Source organism: Pezoporus flaviventris, unplaced genomic scaffold (genome assembly GCF_033815535.1).
Source record: "Pezoporus flaviventris isolate CSIRO_AGI_PZ_B2104156 unplaced genomic scaffold, CSIRO_AGI_Pfla_v1 ptg000047l, whole genome shotgun sequence".
Taxonomy (NCBI): Eukaryota; Metazoa; Chordata; class Aves; order Psittaciformes; family Psittacidae; genus Pezoporus; species Pezoporus flaviventris.
In genome coordinates, this window is record NW_026892595.1 from 656,577 (window position 1) to 680,477 (window position 23,901).

General features: G+C 36.9%; 1 protein-coding gene across 4 annotated transcripts in view; it reads right to left on the reverse strand.

The window, feature by feature from the left end:
- The window catches only part of LMBR1 (limb development membrane protein 1), an 83,358-nt gene that overhangs the window by 36,901 nt on the left and 22,556 nt on the right, over positions 1-23,901 (reverse strand). For 2 of the 4 annotated variants that reach the window (XM_061468003.1, XM_061468002.1), the window contains exons 3-5: positions 23,759-23,798; positions 21,284-21,423; positions 14,793-14,896 (exon numbers count right to left, since the gene is read on the reverse strand). In XM_061468003.1, the coding sequence (XP_061323987.1) occupies positions 14,793-14,896; positions 21,284-21,423; positions 23,759-23,798 (284 nt within the window). Of the gene's footprint in view, positions 1-14,792; positions 14,897-16,751; positions 17,195-21,283; positions 21,424-23,758; positions 23,799-23,901 lie in introns of those variants that run through there. The other 2 variants (XM_061468004.1, XM_061468005.1) reach the window with 2 other exon arrangements.

A 23,901-nucleotide genomic window follows, 5' to 3' on the forward strand; every position in this document is an offset into this window, starting at 1 on the left:
CACACTGGCTGTCTACAAAGTTTCAGGCGTAACAAGCAGTTAGCACAGGGATTTTTCCTGACTACATGACTCACGAGGACAATGCACAGGCAAGAAACCTGCTGACTGCTCCTTGCTCCACTGAGAGTCATGTGCAAAACCTGCAAAAGCTTAAAGGGAAATATTTTCTTTCAAAGCTAAGGTAAAACATGTACCATATATCCAGGAAACGCACTATGGAAGACGCTCTGACTTTCCAAGCAGTCACACAACCCTGTGCAAGAAACTCACGATTTGTTACTTTTGGGGAAAACAAATTATTAAATAAATTTGGCAATCGAGACATTTTTTGCCGCTTTCTGCTCTGCCAGTTGTGATTAGGAACACAATTATTGTCCAGCAATTTAAGCATAATTTTTAATGCTTGCTAATGGTATAAGGATTTCATCATCTACGTACAGGTAATATTTACCAAGAGTTCTTGTGTTTTAATACTGATGGAGTAAAACTTGCAACATGTTATTTTTCTTCTCTAAGAGGCAAAATTCCTGCTAAAACCAAAGAGCTACAGCTCCACCCCTACCTCCAGAAAAAGTTTTCTTTGATGGACCATTACCTGGCTGTAATGATGTTGATGAACCCATTATTAGCTTCTGTAAGATGGAACTACATCACCAATATAGGACATGCTATGGCTTTTTTCAATTCTAGTTAATTCTACATTTTAATTTGGTTGTAAATTGTCATAAAAGAATAATGAAAAACCACTATTATCAATTAAGTAAAAATTACAACACTACACATACAACCAGAGTCCTAACAAAGTTTCTATGGTGCTGAATACTTGAACACAGCTCTGCTTAGACATGTTGACCTCCTGCAAGGTAGGCAAACAACAGTTTTTACACCATGCCCTGACCCACTGGGAAAGCCTGGGAAACATTTCTGCAATCATGGCACATTTAAAGTACACATGAAGCCCATTGTTTTCATGTGACAAAAAGGAGTCTTAGTAACCTTAAGATTTGTTCAGTGAGAGGCTGACTGCAACAAACATGCATGCTAACATCTGCAGAAAATAAATGGAGGGACTGAAAAAGAACAAGAATTACAGCATGTATGAGACTGGGGATGCTCTGTATTAACATTATTGCATTCTTGGACATGATCCCCCCTTTCTCAATTTGTGAGCATTAGTGAAGAGATCATTTCCAGCATCCTAACCATTTCTATGGCTAGAAACCATACTTGGAGCCATTTGTTCTGACCTACTCAGTGCAGAAACCTTTTTTTTAAATCAGTAGAGGAGACCTATTTTCCATCAGGTAACATGGAAACACATACTGCATTTAGCACACTGATATTTTAGTCAAGAAGTCATTACCTTATGAGACTGCCACAAATTACCGAGTCAGAAACAGACGTTGTAGTTCTAGGAAATCCCAATTCAGTTTGAAAACATAGAAGCCAATGACCCAGAACCCTCACAGAACAGGCAAAAAAATTTTAATCAAGAAATAATAAATTCAGGCATCAGATTCTATCAATAAGGAAAAAAAAATTCCTTGCCCATGCAAGAATCAAAGACCTCAGACTCTAACAAGTGCTGACTGTGCCTTCTCCCACACCACCTCTTCCCTCACAGAATCTTTTCAGCCTGTAGAACCACTTTTCATTGCAACACAAGTTTATTTTAAAGTTTTTATTTATTTTCCACATAACACAAATATTTAAAATTCACAGTCACAAAACTATCCCAGTAACTTTGAGCTGATTTTTTGTGTTAGTATCTTTTCCCTAATCATTTCATGGTGGCTACTGTTTTGTCAATAGAGCAAAAGGATGCTATTGAAATACTTTAACTGTATGGAATTTAATAGTGACATAGTATAAACAACAAAAAAAACAGAAATTTCAAAGAGAAACTAAAAACTGAAGAAAAATAAAATGAAAGTTAAAGGATGCAAAAAAAACCCCAATGATGAATTCTTTGAGAATTGACTAAAGAAAGGTACCAAAGAAAGACTTCTTTATTCAGTAGACAGCTGAAAAGGACATCTATCCAGGATACCGTACACCCACTAGACTGATGACTCTGCCAAAGAAAACTTAGGCCCTCTTCTCCAGTGTCCCAGAAGAGTATACAAATCCAAACCATGGTGTATAGTATATTTTAGGGTCCATATCTGTCAAACTTTCCTGCTGATATTGTGTGCAAGTAACTCACTGAAATAACCTAAGAACCAACATGGACTCCTTGCAGACTTCCATCCTTGTGATTAGATTAAATAAATAAATGAATAAATAAATTTCTTACTTCTTTTCCTAGAATCTATTTAATTATCCAGTATAAGAGGGACTCCAGTGAACATGACAAAGTGATATTCATTTATTGCCTAACAGTTAAGGTATCATTTCAAATACATGGATTCATGTTACATAAGGAAAGAACAGACAACTGTCTCTTCCCCATCTAGGTCATCATTCTTACATATCTACCATAGAAATTGTATATTGGAGAAACATTCCCTCCAAATTTTGTAATAGAAGATATACCCATTTCTTAAAACAAGGAAAAGCTAGAGAGAGTATTAGAAAAGATGCAAAAAACTTATTAGCTGGAATAAAATAACTGCACCCAACAGCTGTCAGATGCATGCCACTACCCTGCAGCAGAATCCCTTCCCTCCTTTGCAGAAAGAAAATGGGGGGGGAGGGGGACGACACAAAATAAAAAAAACTATACACATTTAAAAACAAAACCACACAAAAACAGACAAACAAAAAAACCACACAAGGATTACGTCTATGTTATTGTCCTTAACATAAGGAGGACATGGAACTGTTGGAACAAGTCCAGAGGAGGGCCATGAGGGGACTGGAGCACCTCCCGTATGAAGACAGGCTGAGGAAGTTGGGGCTGTTCAGCCTGGAGAAGAGAAGGCTGCGTGGAGACCTCATAGCAGCCTTCCAGTATCTAAAAGGGACCTATAAGGATGCTGGGGAGGGACTCTTCATCAGGGACTGTAGTGATAGAACAAGGAGTAACAGGTTCAAACTTAAACAGGGGAAGTTTAGATTGGATATAAGGAAGAAGTTCTTTACTGTAAGGGTGGTGAGGCACTGGAATGGGTTGCTCAAGGATGCTGTGAATGCTCCATGCCTGGCAGTGTTCAAGGTCAGGTTGAACAGAGCCTTAGGTGACATGGTTTATTGTGAGGTGTCCCTGCCCACGGCAAGGGGGTTGGAACTAGATGATCTTAAGGTTCTTTCCAACCGTACCCGTTCTATGATTCTATGCCTAAGTTCTTATTAATAAGGACAGAGGCAGACTTATTGACACTCAGTAAAAGTGTACAACCCAAACATTTTGGGAAGAAGGAAAGAAAGAAATGAAAACATATACACAGTAAAATGATGATTGTCCCAATGCTACCCCTTTCCCCCACAAGTTTCCTCTGTTGTTCCACTGGCTAGCCCAGCACTCACTAATTAGCTCTTAGATGCTCCACTCCCTCCACCTACCAAGTTCCCCAGACTTTCCAAAGCCACCTGCAACAACATGGGAGCAGTGGGATTTCTGACACTGTGAGCCTCCCTCTAATCATTAACTTTTGGATGAGAAAGAATCTTTCCTGCTAGACTAGAGTGATAGGAAGATAAATAGATATTTTCCAATGTCTTTGTAGCTTGGCAGAGAATTAAGATAAGTAATGCAAAAGTATAAAGACAGACTCGGAATTTGTGATCATGTTTCTGGCAGAAAGAAACCACAAAGACAGTTCCTAAAGGCAAATGACACGTAGAAGCACACAGGTCACTACTAAGGTTCTAAAAGAAAGAGAAATCTGAAATTTTTTTTTGTGTGTCAATGCCTATTACTAAACCCCTGCAAGGGTGAATAAGATCAAGAAGAAACCACATTTCTAGGAATTGGCCAAAATTCCTTTTAATAAGCTGAGAAATCCTTAAAAGGCCACAAATGGGAGACAAACGGATCCTTCTTCCTCCCTTTTTTTGTAAATAAAGTTGTTGGCTGACTTACAAAACCTTATTACAGATGCATTAGCTCCTTCCTTGCATTATCAATTTAAAATAAGTAATTCTTAATATAGAGTAATCCTTAATGTGGAATATTTCTACTAATACTAAATAAGTAACATAGACTAAAGATCTACATATCACATTGCTGGTTATCAGAATTAAATTGATTTTAGAGAGACAATCAGAAGTGGTGTTTCATAAAATCACAGAATCACAGAATAGTTAGGGTTGGAAAGGACCTTAAGATCATCAAGTTCCAACCCCCCTGCCATGGGCAGGGACACCTCACACTAAACCATGTCACCTAAGGCTCTGTCCAACCTGGCCTTGAACACTGCCAGGGATGGAGCATTCACAACCTCCCTGGGCAACCCATTCCAGTGCCTCACCACCCTTACAGTAAAAAATTTCTTCTTTATATCTAATATAAACTTCCCCTGTTTAAGTTTGAACCCATTACCCCTTGTCCTATCACTATAGTCCCTGATGAAGAGTCTCTCGCCAGCATCCTTATAGGCCCCCTTCAGATACTGGAGTCTGCTATGAGGTCTCCACGCAGCCTTCTCTTCTCCAGACTGAACAGCCCCAACTTTTCTCAGCCTGTCTTCATACGGGAGGTGCTCCAGTCCCCTGATCATCCTCATGGCCCTCCTCTGGACTTGTTCCAACAGTTCCATGTCCTTTTTATGTTGAGGACACCAGAATGCACACAATACTCCAGGTGAGGTCCCACAACAGCAGAGTAAAGGGGCAGGATCACCTCCTTCGACCTGCTGGTCACACTCCTTTTGATGCAGCCCAGGATACAGCTGGCTTTCTGGGCTGCGAGCGCACTGAAGCTGGCTCATGTTCATTTTCTCATCGACCAGCACCCCCAAGTCCTTCTCCGCAGGGCTGCTCTGAATCTCTTCTCCGCCCAACCTGTAACTGTGCCTGGGATTGCTCTAACCCAGTGTAGGACCTTGCACCTAGTAATGCCTCATTTAATAAAATTAAAGCTATCAGAAAATTGTTTCATGCCTTTCTATGATTGATACTTATATTAAAAATTGCCACTATCAATATAAAATCATATAACAATTTCTCTCTATGACATTTCTATTAAATCTGTCTTTAAATTTTTTATATAGAGTAATAAATGTAAATAAAGAGACTTAAAACAAGTACAATGTTTTTGCATGTCCTGGGAGGCCACTATCTGATGTCAATGGAGACACAAATAAAGACATAGACTAATGTGAAAATATTCAAATATTTCATCTTAATAAAATATTCCTCACACACTTATAACACCCAATTTTGTAAAACAAATCACTGTGCTCAAATCGAAACAGCAGCAGATGTTTTCTACCATTTAATAAAATAAACTAAAAAAATCAGATGGATAGGTGTTCCCACTGCCTTCTTACAGCCTCGAACTCAGATGTGCCAAATTCTTAGAGGCATCTGCCTTTTTCCACTGACTGAGAGGGCTTCCAAGATGCTCTGAATCAGAGCCATTTCAGGGAACCTGCACAGGTGAATACTTCCTTTTTTCCCAAAGGATGGCAAAATTTTCTAGTCTAAACGAAATAAATAGTTACATGCATTTTATTATAAAGAGACAATAAAAAAGAAAAAAAGAAATACTTCTCAGATTTAAGATACACAGCTAGCATTTACCACAAACAGAAGGGTTCTGTACAGGCCACTAAGAATGCTACATCTAAACAAATTTTGATAACTATTCACTTCTGCCTGAAAAAGTACCTTAAAAAAAAAAAAAATGTATTTTAAAACCCAGCGCCTCAGTTTACATCAATGATAAATGAAGAGATTCAAGGTTCTTATTTGTAGCTGTACCATCTGTACACTTCACAATCAGCAGAAGTATTTAGCATGTCTATTTTTACTCATGCAGAACTCTGTAAGTTATCCTAAAAACAAATAAAAACTGTAACATAAAAAACCCACTCAATTTATTCACTAAGAGAGCATGTCATGCTTTAAGCCCAGACAGTAACCAAGTACCACATCTTATTCCATATGCAGGTTTCCAGCTACATTTAGTTAATGCTTTTAGCAAAGAACTATGGAAATTCCACAAGGCATAAGCATGGTCGATACAGCAAAAAAGTACAAGTTCAGAACAACGTAGGAGTGGGGAAAGCACAAAAGTTCAGCAATGCATTTCATTCCTGGCTCCGATGAGGTGGAATAACTAATGCTCGAGTGCTAGCTTCCAAAACTAATCAGTTTTACAGATGACTACCTACTCATAATGTGTCATTTACTTAGTTTCTCACAGTGAGCTATACAAGTAATGGTCAGAAAACCACATTTTGAAATAACACTAAGCACGTCTGGGATTTTCTTTGTACAGTATTTTTACCCCAGTATTACTAACAATCCTTATTTCATCTGATTACTCTACTAATTCTTTAGCTCAAGTATATGAAAGTGTTGCAAGATCACAGACTAACCCAACACATTTTGCTTTTCTATCAACATTAAAGAGGTGGTCCAAAAAAAGTAATTATAAACTCAAACCCTTAAACTATTGCAGAATGGTTGAATCATTGCTCAGCTAACGAAGTCACAGTGAGGCAGGTAGTATAGAAATTATATGACAAACAAGCTATACTATTAGCTTATCTCCTGTTAGCCTATTTTTTTGTAACTTACACTCTTTAAAAGAAGTACATTCTAATTTATGGAAGCAACCAACTGACATTTAACTACTTCAATGAAACGGAGCACAGATCACATCTCATGACATCTTGATCCAATGTGTGCAACAACTAACATTTACTTATTTCCCCCTCAGCTGTCCCCAGATAACAGAACTGTTACATATATCCAGCAAGCCATAGATCTCCTTATGCTAAAACAAAAAGGGACAGATTTTGCTTAAAATATCCACAATTGACTGAAGCAGGACATCTTATAAAACCTTATAAAAGATTTTATATACCTACAAAAACAAATTAACATTAAGCCATTATTCCTCAAGAGTCACAAGTTTCTCTCCTAGCCACTGAGTCTTGAATTTCCTTTTATTTTGCTTTCATTGAAACATGACATGGGCCTAAGCTGAAGTACACATTCACATTATTTACCTGTCCTGTACAGCTGTTATTCCCAAATGTCTAAATATAGGCACAAAAAAAAGATAAAAACTAAAAAGCATGCTGAAGTCTAAGCTTTGTAATACAAAAATCAATACAACCAACATTACCAACTTCCTCTTGACCTACCCTGCAGCAATTTTCATGTTCTTACTGTCTTTAACTTGGTCTTACAGTCATTGTGAAAGGACAGAAAAACAGACATCCCTGCAAAATGTTTACAGACAAAGGTATTTTCATCTCATACTAATCTACAGTATAATTACATATTCCAATCACAGGTACTCAAAAGCAGCCCATAACACTCTCATAACTCTTTTCAGACTAATTTGCTGAAATGTACATGTACAGTAAGATTAATTTTTTCCTCTGCAGAGCTGCAAATAAATGACCTGGCACTGTAAAGCTATAATTTTAACATGTTTTCAGAGTTTAATGTAGACACTTGTCAATGTGACCTGCTAACAAGCAAGCTAAACGTTCTCAGCTTCCATTTCCTGCCATTCTCAAATATAGTATTAGATGTGCCTGTCCTCAATACTACAAATTATAAACACACTACATTTAGCAATATACATGCCATTTCTGAGACTTCAGTGGAAGAAGAAAGCATACGAAAAGTTAAGATGTGCAAGACTTACCATTTAAAATATAGCCCTTAACTCTGTACATCTTACAGATCATGTTATGGGTTTGTACGACTGTCACTTAACTATGCTTTTATTTTAATAGGGAGACAGAAAAATCCTGATCAAGCTACTTGAGGTATCTGAATACCAGAATAATCAGGATATGCTTCTAAACAACAAGAAAAGTCTAATAAATGTTAAGTACTGTCATTTTCAATTACTCCTGTTTAAAGAACTTCATATCTGAACTTAAGATGTCAGCTTATGTCAAAAATACAAAACCAAACAGCTGCCTTTGATGTGACTGACTAAACAACTTTTGTCTCTGGTATTACTAACGGAATGAGTAAATGGGTTGTAATATAATGTACAATAATTCAGTTACATACTAGTAAACATTTCATGGAGATCAGAGCACTAAATTCTCAGTTCATGCTGCATGATTTTATAGACAAATAAATATGAGCTTAAATGACAAATAAATATACACTGTTAACAGGGTACCTCAAAACTATTTGGTGAGCTATTACAGACAGTGGCCCGTGGGTATTGCAGTTGGAGGTACATGCAAGCATTAAACACAGTTGTTTCCTAACACAATTCACAACTCTTGCACTATCCAAATCACTTTTCTAGACAAGCCAAATTTAGAAAACTAATTGCTTTTAATCAGAGAGAATCTCATACTGGAAAGGATTTCCAAGCCACTTTCCCCAATATTTTGTATTATAGGAACGATAGCTTTTCATGGAATACTGCTTGAAATCAGCAAAAAAGTTTCTAAATGCAACTAAATTTCAGTCCAAGGACTTTAGTTCAGAACAAACTTTGAACATTCTACCTGCACTGGCTTCACTACATACTGAAAACCTATTTTGACTTGCTCTACACCTATAGTTGCTCCAGAGTTCTACTGGTACACGGAGTAGAACAGGGGAGTACAGCTTTTCTATGTGCAAAAATAGAGAAAAAAAGATAAAGATTTTCCATGCCACCAAAAAAGGAAAAAGCAACAGGTTCACTTTTCACTTATGTTTATTACTTAGTTATCTAGAGTTTGCAAATACAATGCACTACAACACAACACATTAGAAACTTAATCTTAGTTCAGGCTTGGTCTACAATAACATGACTAGGAAAAGCCACTGCTATTGATAAATACAGAGTGGATCAAATTAAATATTGAGTAGTAGTTTCAAAAAAATGCTAGTAACTCTTTTTGCAATGCTTCATCATTTTACTCCATCCCCAAATAAGTAGTTTTAATTACAAAATACATTCTTAAAAGCCATGCTCCAACAAAAGAGAGGCAAGGAAGAAATCTGCCTTTTAACAGCAGAAATGACTATTTCATTATTTGGAAGGGAACCTACATACCGTGTTTTACTTGTATGGACTAAGCTGCAACTGCTAACACAGGCAGGACTTTGCAGTCATGACAGCCAAATCTTTATAGCAAGCACTACGCAATAAACTGTTCTGAACACTGGCCCACCTCACCTGCTTTAAGTGTATGAATAAACTGCTATATTTTTAAGTGCTTTTATTAAAATAAACTCAATGAGATTTTGGAAAGCGATATCAAGGAAAGGCAAGCAGATGGAGAGACTAGCTGACACATAACAATAGCTGGTGAAATATTACTCTTATTTTCTGTAATAAACACCAAGATCAAAACATTATGCAAGTTAAATTTCCTTGAAAGGTTCCCAGCAGGAGTTTTCCTTTTTGTTTGTGCAGTACACGATTTCCTCTCACCCACAAAAAACATACCAAGAACGTGCATGTGCCACTAACACTAAGCAGCACTTCCTTAATCACTCATTTCCAACAATTTATGGATGATCAGTGGCAAAACTGAGCAAAAATAATGAAAGCATGCAATGAAAGCTCATTGAGACAAACTGGCTTGGACTTCCTAATCATTTCTGAGTCTCTAAGATGGGGGTCTGATACAAATTAGCCACTGGGAAAAAAAAAGTCATCTGGTCATAAAATACAGTACAGGGTCACTTTTATGTAAGTTTGCCAAAAGGGACATAAACCAGGACAATTTCAAACTGTGACACAGGATAGAAGTATATTAAAAAAATCTTTGTTCCTCCTCCATTGTGCTGTCATGTTGCTCAGCTTTATAGACATTCTGAGCACCAGCTCTGGCCTCTTCGCTTCCACCTGGTTTACCTAATTAATTAAGCAAGGAAGTTACCTCAAATTTTTGTACTATTTGTTTTTATTATCATGCACTTCTTTTGATGTTCCAGGAGTTAACCTCTTAATCCAGACTCTGTGTGTTGTGTTCTGAACATTTTGGGATGTCTGGATAATTTGGATAATTGGTCAGGATGTTGCTGTCGCTCACGTTAAAGTTTATGCCATGACTTCAAGTTCAAAGATCGGTATTAAGGTAAAATACTTCATAAAGCCTTTTTAAAACTCTACACTCGTGATTATGCAATACCCAGTTATTCCAGTTTCTTACAACAGTAAATTGCACTGTTTGTATTTTCTTACAAGGAAATTACTCCTAAACATCTTCATCTTTGTCAACTTCAAATAAATACAAATTTCAGTTAAAGTTACATCAAGAGAAAGCGTATTTTAAAGGTCAGGAAAAGGCAAAGCAATTATCTCTTAAAAAATGCTTGCCTCCTTCACACAGCAGCACACATGTAATTTTCTGTGCAGTTATCAGACATGAAAACATCAGCATTCTGAACTATAGATGCTCAGCTGCAAATACCACAGTTTCCCTTTTTGGGGAGGATGGTAAGGAATGAGACTAAATCTGACATTAAGAAACATGGTTGACATCTTTGTTTCATAATTATACTACAGAATTTGAGCAGGCTAGTGGCAAAGACTTGAAAGAGTATCTAAACAAGAAATATAACTCTATGCTCAGGCTCTACAAAAGAAGACAAGAAGAATATAAAAACATAAAAAAGTTTTTAACGCTGATTCAGGAGATTAAAGTTACTTCAGGTACTTCAATAGCTCAGTTAATAACATCAGGTAAGGTGAAATACATCACAGTGACTTCAAACTACTTCAGTAGTCCTGAAAAACCCAATTCACATGTGTGCATCAAAATAAGTGTGTGCATAAATGCACACACAGCATGCACATATATTTACATAAAGATATACATAAATGTATTATACACCCCCAATGTTGCTTTTATAATTATTTTCCTGATAACAGTAGTTCTATTGAATGGCAATTGCAGACTTAACTGTAACACAGAAGAGCTTTTTAAAAGGGCATGGTCAATCCCCTTAGACCCAATATGCCCTTCTGGAATTAACACAGTACTTTTCATTAAAAACTAGGCAGATAATCAGTTCAATTTTTGGTACAACCCTACATCACTCTAAGGCGAGTGCCTAATTTCCGTATTTCTCTCCTCTGCACAATATGCAAGTCATTGGTTGTTTTGTTTTAAGCTGTTGCCCTGGGGAATCAAAAGAGTCTGTATGAGGGGCCATGTGCCATTTAGAAAGTAAACCGGCAACCAAGAAAATAAGCTATAGTAAATTGGAAAATGGTTAATCAAACCCATTCCAATTCATGAAATTTAAAATAGTGAAGGGGCAATACTTCCTTAAAAGAATATGGAAAGAGAAGACACGAAGCTTGTAATAGTAACCTATGAGCTAGATGAAATATCATAACCCCCAAAATGGTCACATTACAGTGAATACATAAAATCAACTTCTACAGCATAACCTATGACAAGCACACAGATTGCTAAATACTTTGCACAACAGGCCCATATGTGATAATGACTAAGAGTACTGCTGCAATTTAAGCTGAACAAAAATCTGTCAAAAAAATGAAATAAGAAACCCCAAACATTTAATTTCAGATCTGAACTTCCTTTAATCATTCATTTTCAGAACTTCTATTAAAATTGAACAAGCAATTCTTACATGAACACCTTCAAATAGACATCCTGACTCTGCACACCTATATCTCAAGTGACCCAAGTATTCATTCTAATGAAGGTAATTCTATGACAAGTTCAAGACAACATGCATAAAAGCTTCCACAGGAACAATTCTTTTACCCAAATTTTGAGCTAAGCTGAGTATCTAGAATCAATTGCTTTCCCTACTCCTGCATCCAATTCTTAACTGAAAGATTAAAGATTAAATATCCTGTGCCAAGCCTCCTTAATGAATGCCTTCACATTTACAGTAGATTGTTCATCTCTTTACGGACAAAAGTTTTGCCAAATGTATGAAATGCTCTTTCAAATTGAGATCACTAAAATCCGATTTTGCCAGTTAACAGTAGTATTTGAACGATGTTGAATCTCTTTGGCCCATTACTCTGAGTGATGAAAGACAATATGCCGTTTAAAAAAAAAGTTTAAAAAAAAAAATCAAACTTCTACAAATTATTTTGTGTTTGATTATATTGCGCAAGTACCAGAATTCTACACAGTAATCATTGTCTCAAAGTCTTCTCTGAAAAGAAATAAGCAATGTGTCAAAACTTAAGGAAAACAAAGACAGGAAGTACCAGTCAAAGATTCTAGAACCAAAAAGCTTACATGTAATCCCAAGTTCAAGTAACCACAAATTTTCCCAGATTCTAATGACCCTATTACATGATGTATTTCTTTAAATTATATACACAAAGTACTTCTTGCAAGTAGAATCATGTATCTGCATGAGAACGGGAAAAGAACAGCAAACTCAATTTTAACTATCAACTTAGCCCAGAAGTGACATTTGCTGCTTTCTAAGAAAAGTGACCAAAGACACAGTATGTTCATCCTAAATAGACTACAATTCCTACATCTTCACCAGTAGCCTTTGGGCTCACTCAAAGCTGGTAAAACAATCCAGTATGTCCACATCCATTTTGGATACTTTTAAACAGAGCAGCCAGGTAGAACAGACACTGGACAAAGGCCATGACTATCTGTAACTAAGAATCAGACCTGGCTTTTGGGACATACCAAAAACATCCAGAAGAAAGCGAAGTAACAAAACAAAAACAAAACAAACATCTGCAGACAGATTATGGTTCTATCTCATCCAGTCACAAATGCTTCTAAGTGTAAACATGTAATGGTGATCGTATTTATCTTGAATGGGGTTTATTGATAGCCAGTATCATAAGTTTATAAGTTACACTGTAACTGAAGTTTTATGTGAAGTGCAAGTTTAACGAAGCTGAGATAGATGATGCACCTGCTGGTTGGAGCCAGAACAAATGTACAAGTCAAGGGGACATACCAGAAATACTGTCCATGATACACCATATCTCCATGATACACCAATGGAGAAAATCCTTGGTTTTGGTTGGGCTACCAGAGACCAACTCCACTAAAAATCAGTTAGTTTATTTTTTTTTAAGAATAAAAGATACACATTAGCTGTGGCTAGATACTTGGAGTCAAAAGGAAAACAGAGCCACCTCCACCTAAAAACTAACAGGACAAAACGAGTTGCTAAAAGTTCTCTTAGTCCTCTGGATATCTGAAGTGATGGAAGATGCAGAGTGCTTTCAAGCCAAGAGGGATAAATGCAGTTAAACATAGCAGCCCATCACCAAACTCCTTTGAAGGTGAACTTACTATCTTGGCCATCCAAAGTTGTAATTGAAGTAACATACACATCTACAGTCTAGTCAATACAAAATAAAACTGCAGTAGCATCAACAGCTCAGAAAGGGCTGCACCAACCCAGTAGTGACACACCATCTTGGTTGGGTCCCACAAGTCCATTGACACAGATGTATTGCTCAGTATATGTAACCTCTCAGTAACGTCAGCTACAGAGTAAAATCTGGGTGTTTTTTTTTTCCCCCACATTCTCTGAATTGACATTTTCCTTCATGCTATACTCTCCAAGTATCTATCTTTGCTGTTGTTGTCCTCTGTTTTCTCTCTAAGTATCCATGTGAACCTTAAAATCCCAAACTGAATGCAGTACTTCAGCTGAGTTTTTCCCAATTCTCCTGAGAACACAAATGGCAACTTCATTGCCTCAATGCCAGTTCCTTTCAGTGCAACTGGGAATTACATTTTCCTCCCCACTACAATCATCCCTTTGTTGATTTGTTACATGTGATCCAATGACTCATCATCTTTTGTACTCATCTTTAATGCATTTCATTTTCCTGATTTCAGATCACTTTTCAAGACCCTTTGCTTTCTAATAACTGTCATCTAAAGAGCACAGAATTCCCTTAAGCACACCATCATTAAAAAACAAAAATGTAATCATTTGGATCATAAAGATTAATGAAAATGTGGTACAATTGGCCTCCAGACAGTTTGATATTTACGATTTGAAATTCATTTTGCTGTTCTTCCCATTAAAGCAATTTTCATTATATTTCTTTAGTTAACGTATTAATATAATCGTTATCATCCTACTGTTCAGGAAGTGCTTCGCCAAATTCCACGCCTTGCTGAAATACTCAGCCCTTTCATATATATGTGTATAATACATACAACTAGGTTTAAGGTTTTCAGTTATTCTCTACCCATTTATGACAGTTTTCTTAACATATTATTGTTAATCCTGACAACACTTGGAACTTTTGGGGGATGTTTGTTAATGTTTAAAATTCATAAGTCGAGCTTGTTTTCTCTAGGTCATCTGTTACTTAATCACCCTTCCCATTAGCAAGAAGCCTGTATTGCTTTCTCTTGTTACTTTATTTCTAGTGTATTTATTCAACCTTCTCTCCATTTAGCATCCCAGAAAAATCATTTCTCAAAAAATAAATTTTTGATTAAAATATTTTATTAAAGAAACAAATTCAGTCATTTCCTCCATCTCAGTATAAATGGCTTTTCAAGGACCTTCATTTTTCCCCTAAGCTTACTCACAGCCACACACCAAATACTCGCTTCACCTGCTTAGGCAAAAACATTCACTCATATATACGCATTCACATAAGCATACACATTCCAGCACCAAATCCTCCCAAATTTGTAGTTTCATCAGAAACAAGAGCTAAAAATTGAATGCGTACCATAATTACTTTGTATTTAATAGCATTTTCCTACCTTTTTTAAGCCAGCAAATCCTTCTGATTCCAAGAAGAAAAAGGCAAAGGGCATCAATACAAACAAACATAAATTCGAAAAAAGAGAGGCAAGATTCCATAAGCCTGCAACAAACAAGAAAAAAAATTTTAAGGCTTTTAGCTTTAAAAGTTAAAAATATCCCATTTCTCCCCTTACATAAAACAATGTAGTATACATACAAGTCTAACAGAAGACAGATTTTTATGATACAGAGTTATTTATAGGTCTGAAAAATAATCATGTCTTTGTATAACAATCTTGAAACAAAAATTGGATACCAACTAGAATAGCAGCAAACGTATGAAATCTTGTGAGCCAGGCTGCAAGCTCAGGTGGACTACTTCCACAACATACCACTGAAAGCTCTTTAGTTAACCATTTACAGAGTTTTTAGGACAAAGATATTCTACTACTATCAGTGAATCTCCCAAAATTCAGTGTACTCGCTTCCATAGTTTTTCCAAGAGAAACTCAAGCAAATCACGGATTTTAACAGGAGCAACATACAAATGCCACCATCACAGTAACACCAACAGCAGCCTTCCATGATGAGATAACTGTTTAGTGGGCAAGAGATCAGTGGATTTTCTGGATCAAAAGCTTTAAACATCACCTCCCATTAATCTCCTCATTGTCTAATTAACAAAGTATGGGCTAAGTAAGTGAACTCTGATTTGGACTGAAAGTTGGCTGAGTTTCTGGGATCAATCAGTTATGACCAGCAATACAAAGTCAGGCTGGAAGCCAGCCACCAGTGGTATATCCCAGGGGGACAATACTGGGTTTAACATCTTCACTCATAGCCTGGATGACGGAAGAGGGTGCACACTCAGCAATTTTGCTGAAGATACAAGATGGCGAGGAGCAGTTGCCTGCCACTCAGATGACCCTCAGGAAGCTGAGCAAATGGACTGACAGCACACTGGGGACCAATCATCCCAAAAGCAGCCTTGTAGGAAAGGCCTTAGAGGAGTTGAACACAAGCCAGCAGCATACCCTTGAAGCAAATGTGAACAGCATCCTGGACTGCATTAGAAGTGTTACCAGCAGCTTGAGGGAGGTGATCCTTCCTCTCTGCTCAGTAGCAGAGCTACTAGCACTAGTAGCACAGATCTGGAGAACTGCATCCAGCTGTGGGCTCCTCCATACATGACAGGCTATACTGGAGCAAGGCCAACAAATGACCATGAAAATTATTAAGGATTGAAGCACCTGTCACTCAAGGAGAGGCTATGAAAGCTGGAACTGGTTAGCCTTGAAAAGTGTTGACTTAGGGAGATTTACACAATGTACATAAGTATCTGATGAGAGAGGGGGAAAGGAAACCAGTGTTGGACTTCTCACAGTGGTATTCAGTGAATGGAGAAGAGACAATATGCATGAACTAAAAAACCTACTGAAACATTAGAGTGGGGGGGGAAGGGGAGGGAAGGGAAAAAAAAAACAAACAAAAAACCCCAAACAAAAAAAATCCACACCAAAACACACCCCAAACTTTTTCCACTGTTACTGTAGTCAAACAGCGCAACAACTTGCCCATAGAGGTTTTGTAATCTCCACACTTCAACATATTCAGAACCCAAATGGGTACTGTCTTGAGCAGCCTTCTCTGAACCTGCTGGGAGCAGGGCAGTCAGACTAGATTATTTCCAGAAGTCCCTTCCAAACTCAACCATTCTGTGATCTAGGTGAAAAATCTAGAAGTGACTAAAATTAGGACATCTGTAAGACACATGTGACATCTGCAGGAAGGGAAAAGGTTTAGAAAACAACCTGAAGTGATAACTAATCTCCATTAAGGGTATCTGCTCTATTAAGATCTAAGATGAACACTTTCTGAACAGACAATTTCTGGTGCCTAAACATGAACCCATCATCAATCATCCTATTAAAAGTTGTGCAGGATGCAGTTTCTTCCTTCTAAAAGCAGCAGCTTACCTGCAATTTAGCAGCTAACAGATTCAACTAGTGTCACATGTTCTGCATCCCAAAAACACAGCTTTTATTTTATAGTTGAGAAAACAAGGCCACCTTTCCCAAAACACACACATTTCCACAATTACACAAGACTATACTGTATCACCTGAAATCCAAAAGAGAACATCCCTCATGATAAGAAAATTTGAACTAACAGCTTTGTTTATTTCTTTCTTCTCATGAATAGGCTTGTTCATTTTCTTCTTTGAAATCATCCATTTTAGAAAGAATAGGCGAGGAAAGAGACATTTACTGAATGTCTGGGGAATTCACTATTGAGAGAAATTCCTGTGTTTAGTTCCAAACGTAAAATACTTTGCAGCTACCTTCACCTACATCTCCTTAAAAATGCTTTCACCATATTATTTCCTTTTTCTTTCAAGGAAATTATTTAAACTTCAACAAGAAACAAAAACAGAGGGAGGAAAGACAGGGTAAGAAATCTAATTCAGCAATTAATAGGACCAGGACCCAAATTTAGCCCAATAAGCTTAAGAAAACAAAATAAGAAAACTCTAAACGATGCGTGAAATATAATACTCAGTTGCTAAAGAAAACAGACTGCCTAAAGGTAGCTAAACTGCAGCTAACAAAGAGGGGGATTTTTCCTTTTGAATTTGCTTAGCCAAGAAGCTCCAGTTACCATTCAAGAAACATTCACACATAGCAACATCAGCAAGAATGTGATTAACAGCCCTTACCAGGAGTACACTAACTCAAATAGTCTGCGTTTGGTTTTGGTTGCTGGCTTGATTTGGTTTTGGGGTGTCTTTTTCCCAGAAAAAGAGTCAGGGTAGAAATACTATGAGATGGAGTAAGGGTCTCATTTCAGCTATTTTCTCTGAGGACAAATAGTGCCTTCAGCTACCTAACACAAAGCCAAATACCTGGTTGTCCTAATTTCAGCAGCTGTATCACATGTAGATCTACAATGTAGAACAGTCCTTAGGAGCTGCATGGTATGTGCAGAGTATTTTAACAGAGGGGAGAGCGGTGTACATCTGTGGTGTTTTTAAAAGAAATCCAGAAATTTACACATTAGCAGCTGATAGGAACCACGTTTACAGAATATTAAGTTACAGGGGTAAAATATACATGCAAAGTTATGAGAGGTAAGGACAGTTCTATACTCCTCCTGATACACATATACTTTCTTCAAAGTAAGGAACACACAAGGCTCTCTTCTTCCCCTGACGTGTGTCTTATCCTAATTTGACATTTCAGAAGTCAAATTAAAATGGACCCAGAAAAATAATTATTTCACACTACACTGCATCATAAAATTACATGAGAGAGACTTGAAGACATCAACATATAAAAAAGCTTTAAGCAGCTTACTGGAATATTTTACTTTTTTTTTCCTGCATTTGCAGCAACCTAAGAATATCCCCCATAAAACAAGTTAATAAAACATAAAAATTAACAATCTCTCAGTCTTTGGCGAACAGATCAGATCCTCAGCAATTTGGTGGGTTTCTACTCCTGGCAGTTTCGTTGCATTTTACCCCCACCTGGTGGTTGTATCCAACAACAGCGTAAATGAACATGCAGCTGTCAGAAGAATTTCTGGGTTTAGTTCAACATGCATTATATGAGAGTGTTTGTTCTGGACATGGATATGGGCCTTCTGCATAGTTTCAAAAATTAGAGGCATATATTTTCTATTATTCTACATGCCACAACTAATGCAGCAGTCTACAATATAAAACCCCTTAATACTACATTCAAGTACCTCAGACTACATCTGTAATTGATAAATCCGGCAAAACTAAAGTGTTGTATTGTAAAGTAACACAAATCTTCCCATTTGATAATATTTGCAAAGCAGTATGCAAACCGTATATGAAGCCTATGCTAGACAGTATTATGGAGATATGAATATCTTCTGGACTTGACTGCTTGTGATAGAACTATTAGCTATCAAAATTTGAGCAGATATTTCATAAATAACTTCAAAAAGGTATTGCCACTACACGGAACGGTTTTTTACAGAGCAGTGCAGTGCTATTGTGCAAACCCAGTGAACACCACATGAGGGAGCCCTTCCCTAAGGTAAGGCTTTGAAATAAAGCACACTAAACTTTTGTCAAGCTGCAGTAGCAAAAACCTGTCGTCATATCCAAAATCCAAATTCTGAAGTCTTCACAGCAATTGTGGTGAATCTTGGTTTAGTTCATTTATGTCTACCCCTAGCATAAGCTTTGCAGTACTGAGTCAAACTTGGAAACAACAAGATGCCGAATTTATTCCCTTGCTAGCAGTTACTATTTGACTTATGAAATATATGTAATACTGTGTATGCATAAAGTGGCACTTTCAAAAGATTGTCCCATTAAAATCAAAAGATGATGGTCACTGGGAAATCTGAAGACCTTCCTATGCAACAGCTATTTTTACCAGCAAATTCCTAATTAACCCAAGTTTTCTCAAGTGCTGTAGCAACTGACAGAATGAAAATTTCTTCAGTTATGATGTAAATTTTCTCCCTCTAAAATATTTGATTGTCGTTTTTTCAAAATTAATTCAGACACAGAAGGAAGGGTTATTTTCCATAAATATTCCTTTTCATATTTGAGAGTAAAGAATATAAATCTGAGCAGTCAAATCCTTGTGAAAAATGAGACTCGCTGGGCTGTTTTTTTTCCAATGTAGGAGATGGTGTGTCTCATACCAAATTAGCAATCCCCCATGATGTGTGACAGAGCAGATCAGGGAGTAACTCAACTAGAAAAAACCTCTGTAGTCATGTAGTCAGATCTGCTGCTTAAAACAGCTAAACTGCAGGTGCAATCAGGCTGCTTAGAGGTTTAGTCAGGTGAGTTTTAAAGACTTTCAAGGATTTAGAACTCTCTGGACAACCTTTTCTAGTGTTCAACCATCCCTGCTGTGAAGAGCTGTTGCTTTGTGTCTTGCAAACATTGCTTCTTGCCTCTCACTGCACATACCAGAGAAGAAGCTGGCTCTATATAAACCCCCTCACCAGTTACAAATCCAGCTGTGCCCTGGCTTCCCTAATTTCACACCAGGATATTAACCCAGGTGATATTTCAACACTCCTTCTGGGCAGTTCATCCCTACTTTACCTTCTGTACACTTTGGTTTTGAGCTCATGTTCCCTATTAAGCCAAGTCAATCTCCTACTACACCTGCTCATTTTCTTGCACGCCAAGGTACACATTATCATGCTTGAAGGTTATCCTTGAAAGTAAACATCTCTCCTGGCATCCTTCGCCTTCAGGATATTCTCCAGTAAGGTCCCATATACACATTTACTGAAGAGGACAGTCTACTCTCTCAAGATCTAATGTCTTTATTCTACTGTTTTCCTTCTTCGCACTTCAGAGGTCTTAAAACTATTCTATCACTGGTCAGGGTCACACCTCCAGTCGACCCCTCCTTATTCATGGGTTTAAAAGAAAAAAAATTCTTTTACCATCCAGATAGTACAAAAAACACCCAGCCAGTTTCAGAAAGATAACAGACAACATGCATTACTTCCTGTCTTCACCTATCCACATTTGTTTAAAACAAATTAAAAAAAACACCAAACACCACACTCTTGCAAGTTAGAGATAATGAAATTCATTAGTTCTCTGTATTATTGAATATTTAGCAAAAAGTGTACACTTTTCAGAGAAAAATCCTCCCGAGTCCAATTATTCTCTCTTCACAAGAGCAGAAGGACAGCACTATTAGCTTGTAAGTTATTTGTTCCAGATTAAATTGTTTTATAGCAGAGGTACTATCTCCCTTCTCAAGCCAGATCTACTAAAGACTGTCCTGTCTCCATCAGTTATTTCCCTTAGACACATGGAAGTATCCAAATTATTTTCAAATATTAGTATAAATTGTACATATCATAGTTGTAGGCATGTTAACCAATATTGGAAAGCATGCAAAACTCACTGCCAGACATCAAGGCATCATTGCAGAAAGTGTGAGTGATAGTCTTTTCTTGCATCTTTTCCTTGAGTTTATTTTTATTGCACCTCTATCACACTCAATACATTTATATTCTATTCTTTTCCTTATTTACAACTACATCATTAGCAGTTTAACTATCCAATCCCAAACGCTCATAGCAAGTTTCATGAAACAAATTATTATTTTGAGAATAAATTTACATGTATCATCATAAAGACAGCCTTATGAATCTCACTTTAACACATGAGGAAGAAGTTTGGACAGTGTGCTTTTAAGTTAGCTTCTAGTAACTTTTACTCTACACTAATATTTATAACAGTGAATTTGGTTTAATCCCATGAAGTCTGCATAATTCTTCAAACAAACAAACAAACAAAAAACCAACACACAACAAAACAGTTAAGACAGACTTTTGTGATAAATCACACAGCAGCAAAACCAGCCAGTAACATGTTAAAAACTCAATTAGCATCTTAGGTTAAAATAGAGTTATTAGTTTGAAAATAAGAACATATCTTTGCATGTATAATGAAGACATCCATTTTAATTACATTATGCTGAGTACTAACCATGAATTAGTGAGCCATTTAACCACTGAATATAGTAGTTTTGTGGAAAAGAAAGCAGGATCTCATTGCTGATTATTGAGAAAGGTAGAAGCAGGACTGCACCAGCTGAAACTGCTAGAGTGAAGGTGCTCAAGAACAGCCTGAAATTTAAAGAAATGCACCACTGTTACCACCAACATGCTCTGAACAAGGGGAAAAAAAAGTCGTTAGCCTACCTGCTAATTAGCGTCTGAAGGCAACACATTCTTACATTGTAAAGGGGCAGGAGAAACTGATTTCCACAATATTTCAGTTCTAAAAAGCATATTTCAAATACCGAATAGTTTACAGAATCCAGTAAAAATAATTAGTTTTTACCAGCTACCACAATTACTCTCCGAGACCTGCATATATTCAATTCCAATGCCATACACACATTAAATTACTCAAGTTCAAGGAATATCTTAACTCTCCTATTTCAGTTTTCATTACACACACTCTCAGAATGGGGGGGGGGGAAGAAAAATCACTATCTATACTCTTTTTACACATTTTGAAATCAGGGCAGCTTGTAATTCCTAAAATGTGAGTGCTATTCAAGTGTCTCATAGGTTCGGGTTTTCTAATGGATGCAAAGTCAATACAGAAAAAGTCTCAGAAATATTTCAGCTTTTTCTTTTTTAGATCCCAAATACAACTTATATCAAATGCCATCTTGTGGCATTGAATAGAACTGTGTTCTTCAAAATGAAAAAAAAAAATAAAAATTATATTCTTACAGAACTAACCCAATGCTAGAATAAAATTAATTCTCAAAATTCCGTAACAAAAAAGATAAAACTTAAGTAGATTCTTCCTACAACAGGATTGTCAGTAAGCTGCTTACAGAAATCTTACTTTCCACTAAAAGTGTACAAATCCATTGTTTATTCACACAATACTTACAGTCTGAGTGACTAATTTTATTTAAAAAAAATACTCTTACATGATTTTGAGGTATTCTTTCTTTTATTTAAGGATGTTTAAGTATTCTAAGACAGAATTATGAAGCCTAACACATTACAGCCTTTCAAGGTGATACAGCAGTTTGTCTTTGTTTTCTCCCCAGTAAGTCCTGACAATTAAGCTACACAAAGAAATACCCACCTGCATATGTTTGAAAGTTATTTTATGGCTTTTGGGAAATAGCATGCACACTTAAGGAACAAGAAAGCTTAGGCCAAAAGAACAAGAAGCATTTTGTATTTATAACAATAGTTTTAGCAAAAGGCTATTACTCTGTGGAAGTGCTAATCCTGCCTTACTCTGCTTTCACATTAAAAACAGTGTTTACAACTGATACTTGATGCATTTTAAAGCTAAGCTAGAAAATAGGTATGCGAGTGGGGTAACAGTTAACAAGATTCTTAGACTCTTTGAATATTAAAACATTCAGAATGAGGCTAAGACCACAGCTGCTACAAAAATCTTCAATTTAGAAGAGCCTTCCCTGTAGTCTTAAAAACACAGCGGAGATGCTCCTCTACTTGAGAGGGAAACATTTCCTCATAGCATGCAAAAGCATGTATTTGTCTCTAGATCTGAAGTATATCTTGTGGCAATAACTATTTCAATTTTATATAAAAGATTGTTATCAGACACTACCGAGAGACATGTGCCTAAAGATTTACATCATCTTTGTACATCTCTGAAGCTTGACACAAATGCACAACTAAAAGTGAACAGCTTGCAATGTTCTCGGCACTTTCCCAGGGTACAAGACAAATCAATAAAACACTCAATGACCTCTCCTTCCAAGGGGATGACAGTGCCACCGCAGAAGAGCTAAGAACATTGAAATAAGCAACTCCACATGGTTTACCAAATCATGTAACTGAGAGGGCAGCAACAGCTCACAGGTATTCTGTAAATCTTCAGACATATTTATAATAGACAGTTTAACATCTAGCTTTACAAAGGAACAGGAAGAGGAGATGAGTTGCTGGCAGACCAAGAGGTCTGGCAAGTGCTTGTCTTCCATTTGTTACCCTGTTTTAAGCTTTGTATTTTAAATGATCAAATACAGATGTCTACTTCAGGGTGAGATAACTTTCTTTCCAGGATCCACTGCCTCCCTTGACAGGACTTCCATCAACTACAGTGAGAACTTAAAGACAACTGCCTCCCATATAAACACTACATTTTAGAGACCTAAACTTAGGTGCAGAAGTCAAGCATGAATTCTACCTCTTGTGTCAGGTGCTCATGCAATATTCTGGCCAACATCACGCTTATCAGGAAAGCCACGGGTAAAAAAAAGCCCTAAACCAAGCTGCCTTGCCTCGTCATGCCTTTCACAATTCAAAGCACCACTTGATTAAGTCTTTTTCTTCTGCCCTCTAGCAATCTATTTGCTGTCACAGTTATAATATACTGTTACTTATTTGCAAGAATAAAAGTTTCCTATTACAACAATATATACAGAGGAAAAAATCTGCTATAAAGAGCTATACATACGATATTCTGTTAACGATGGCATCTTCATCCTCTTGCTCATCTGAAAATTAAATGACAGCAGGTTATATTCAATACTTAGTCATCTTTCCTCAAGCTAAAATATATATACATAGGCACAATTTTAATTTACCATTAAAGTTTAG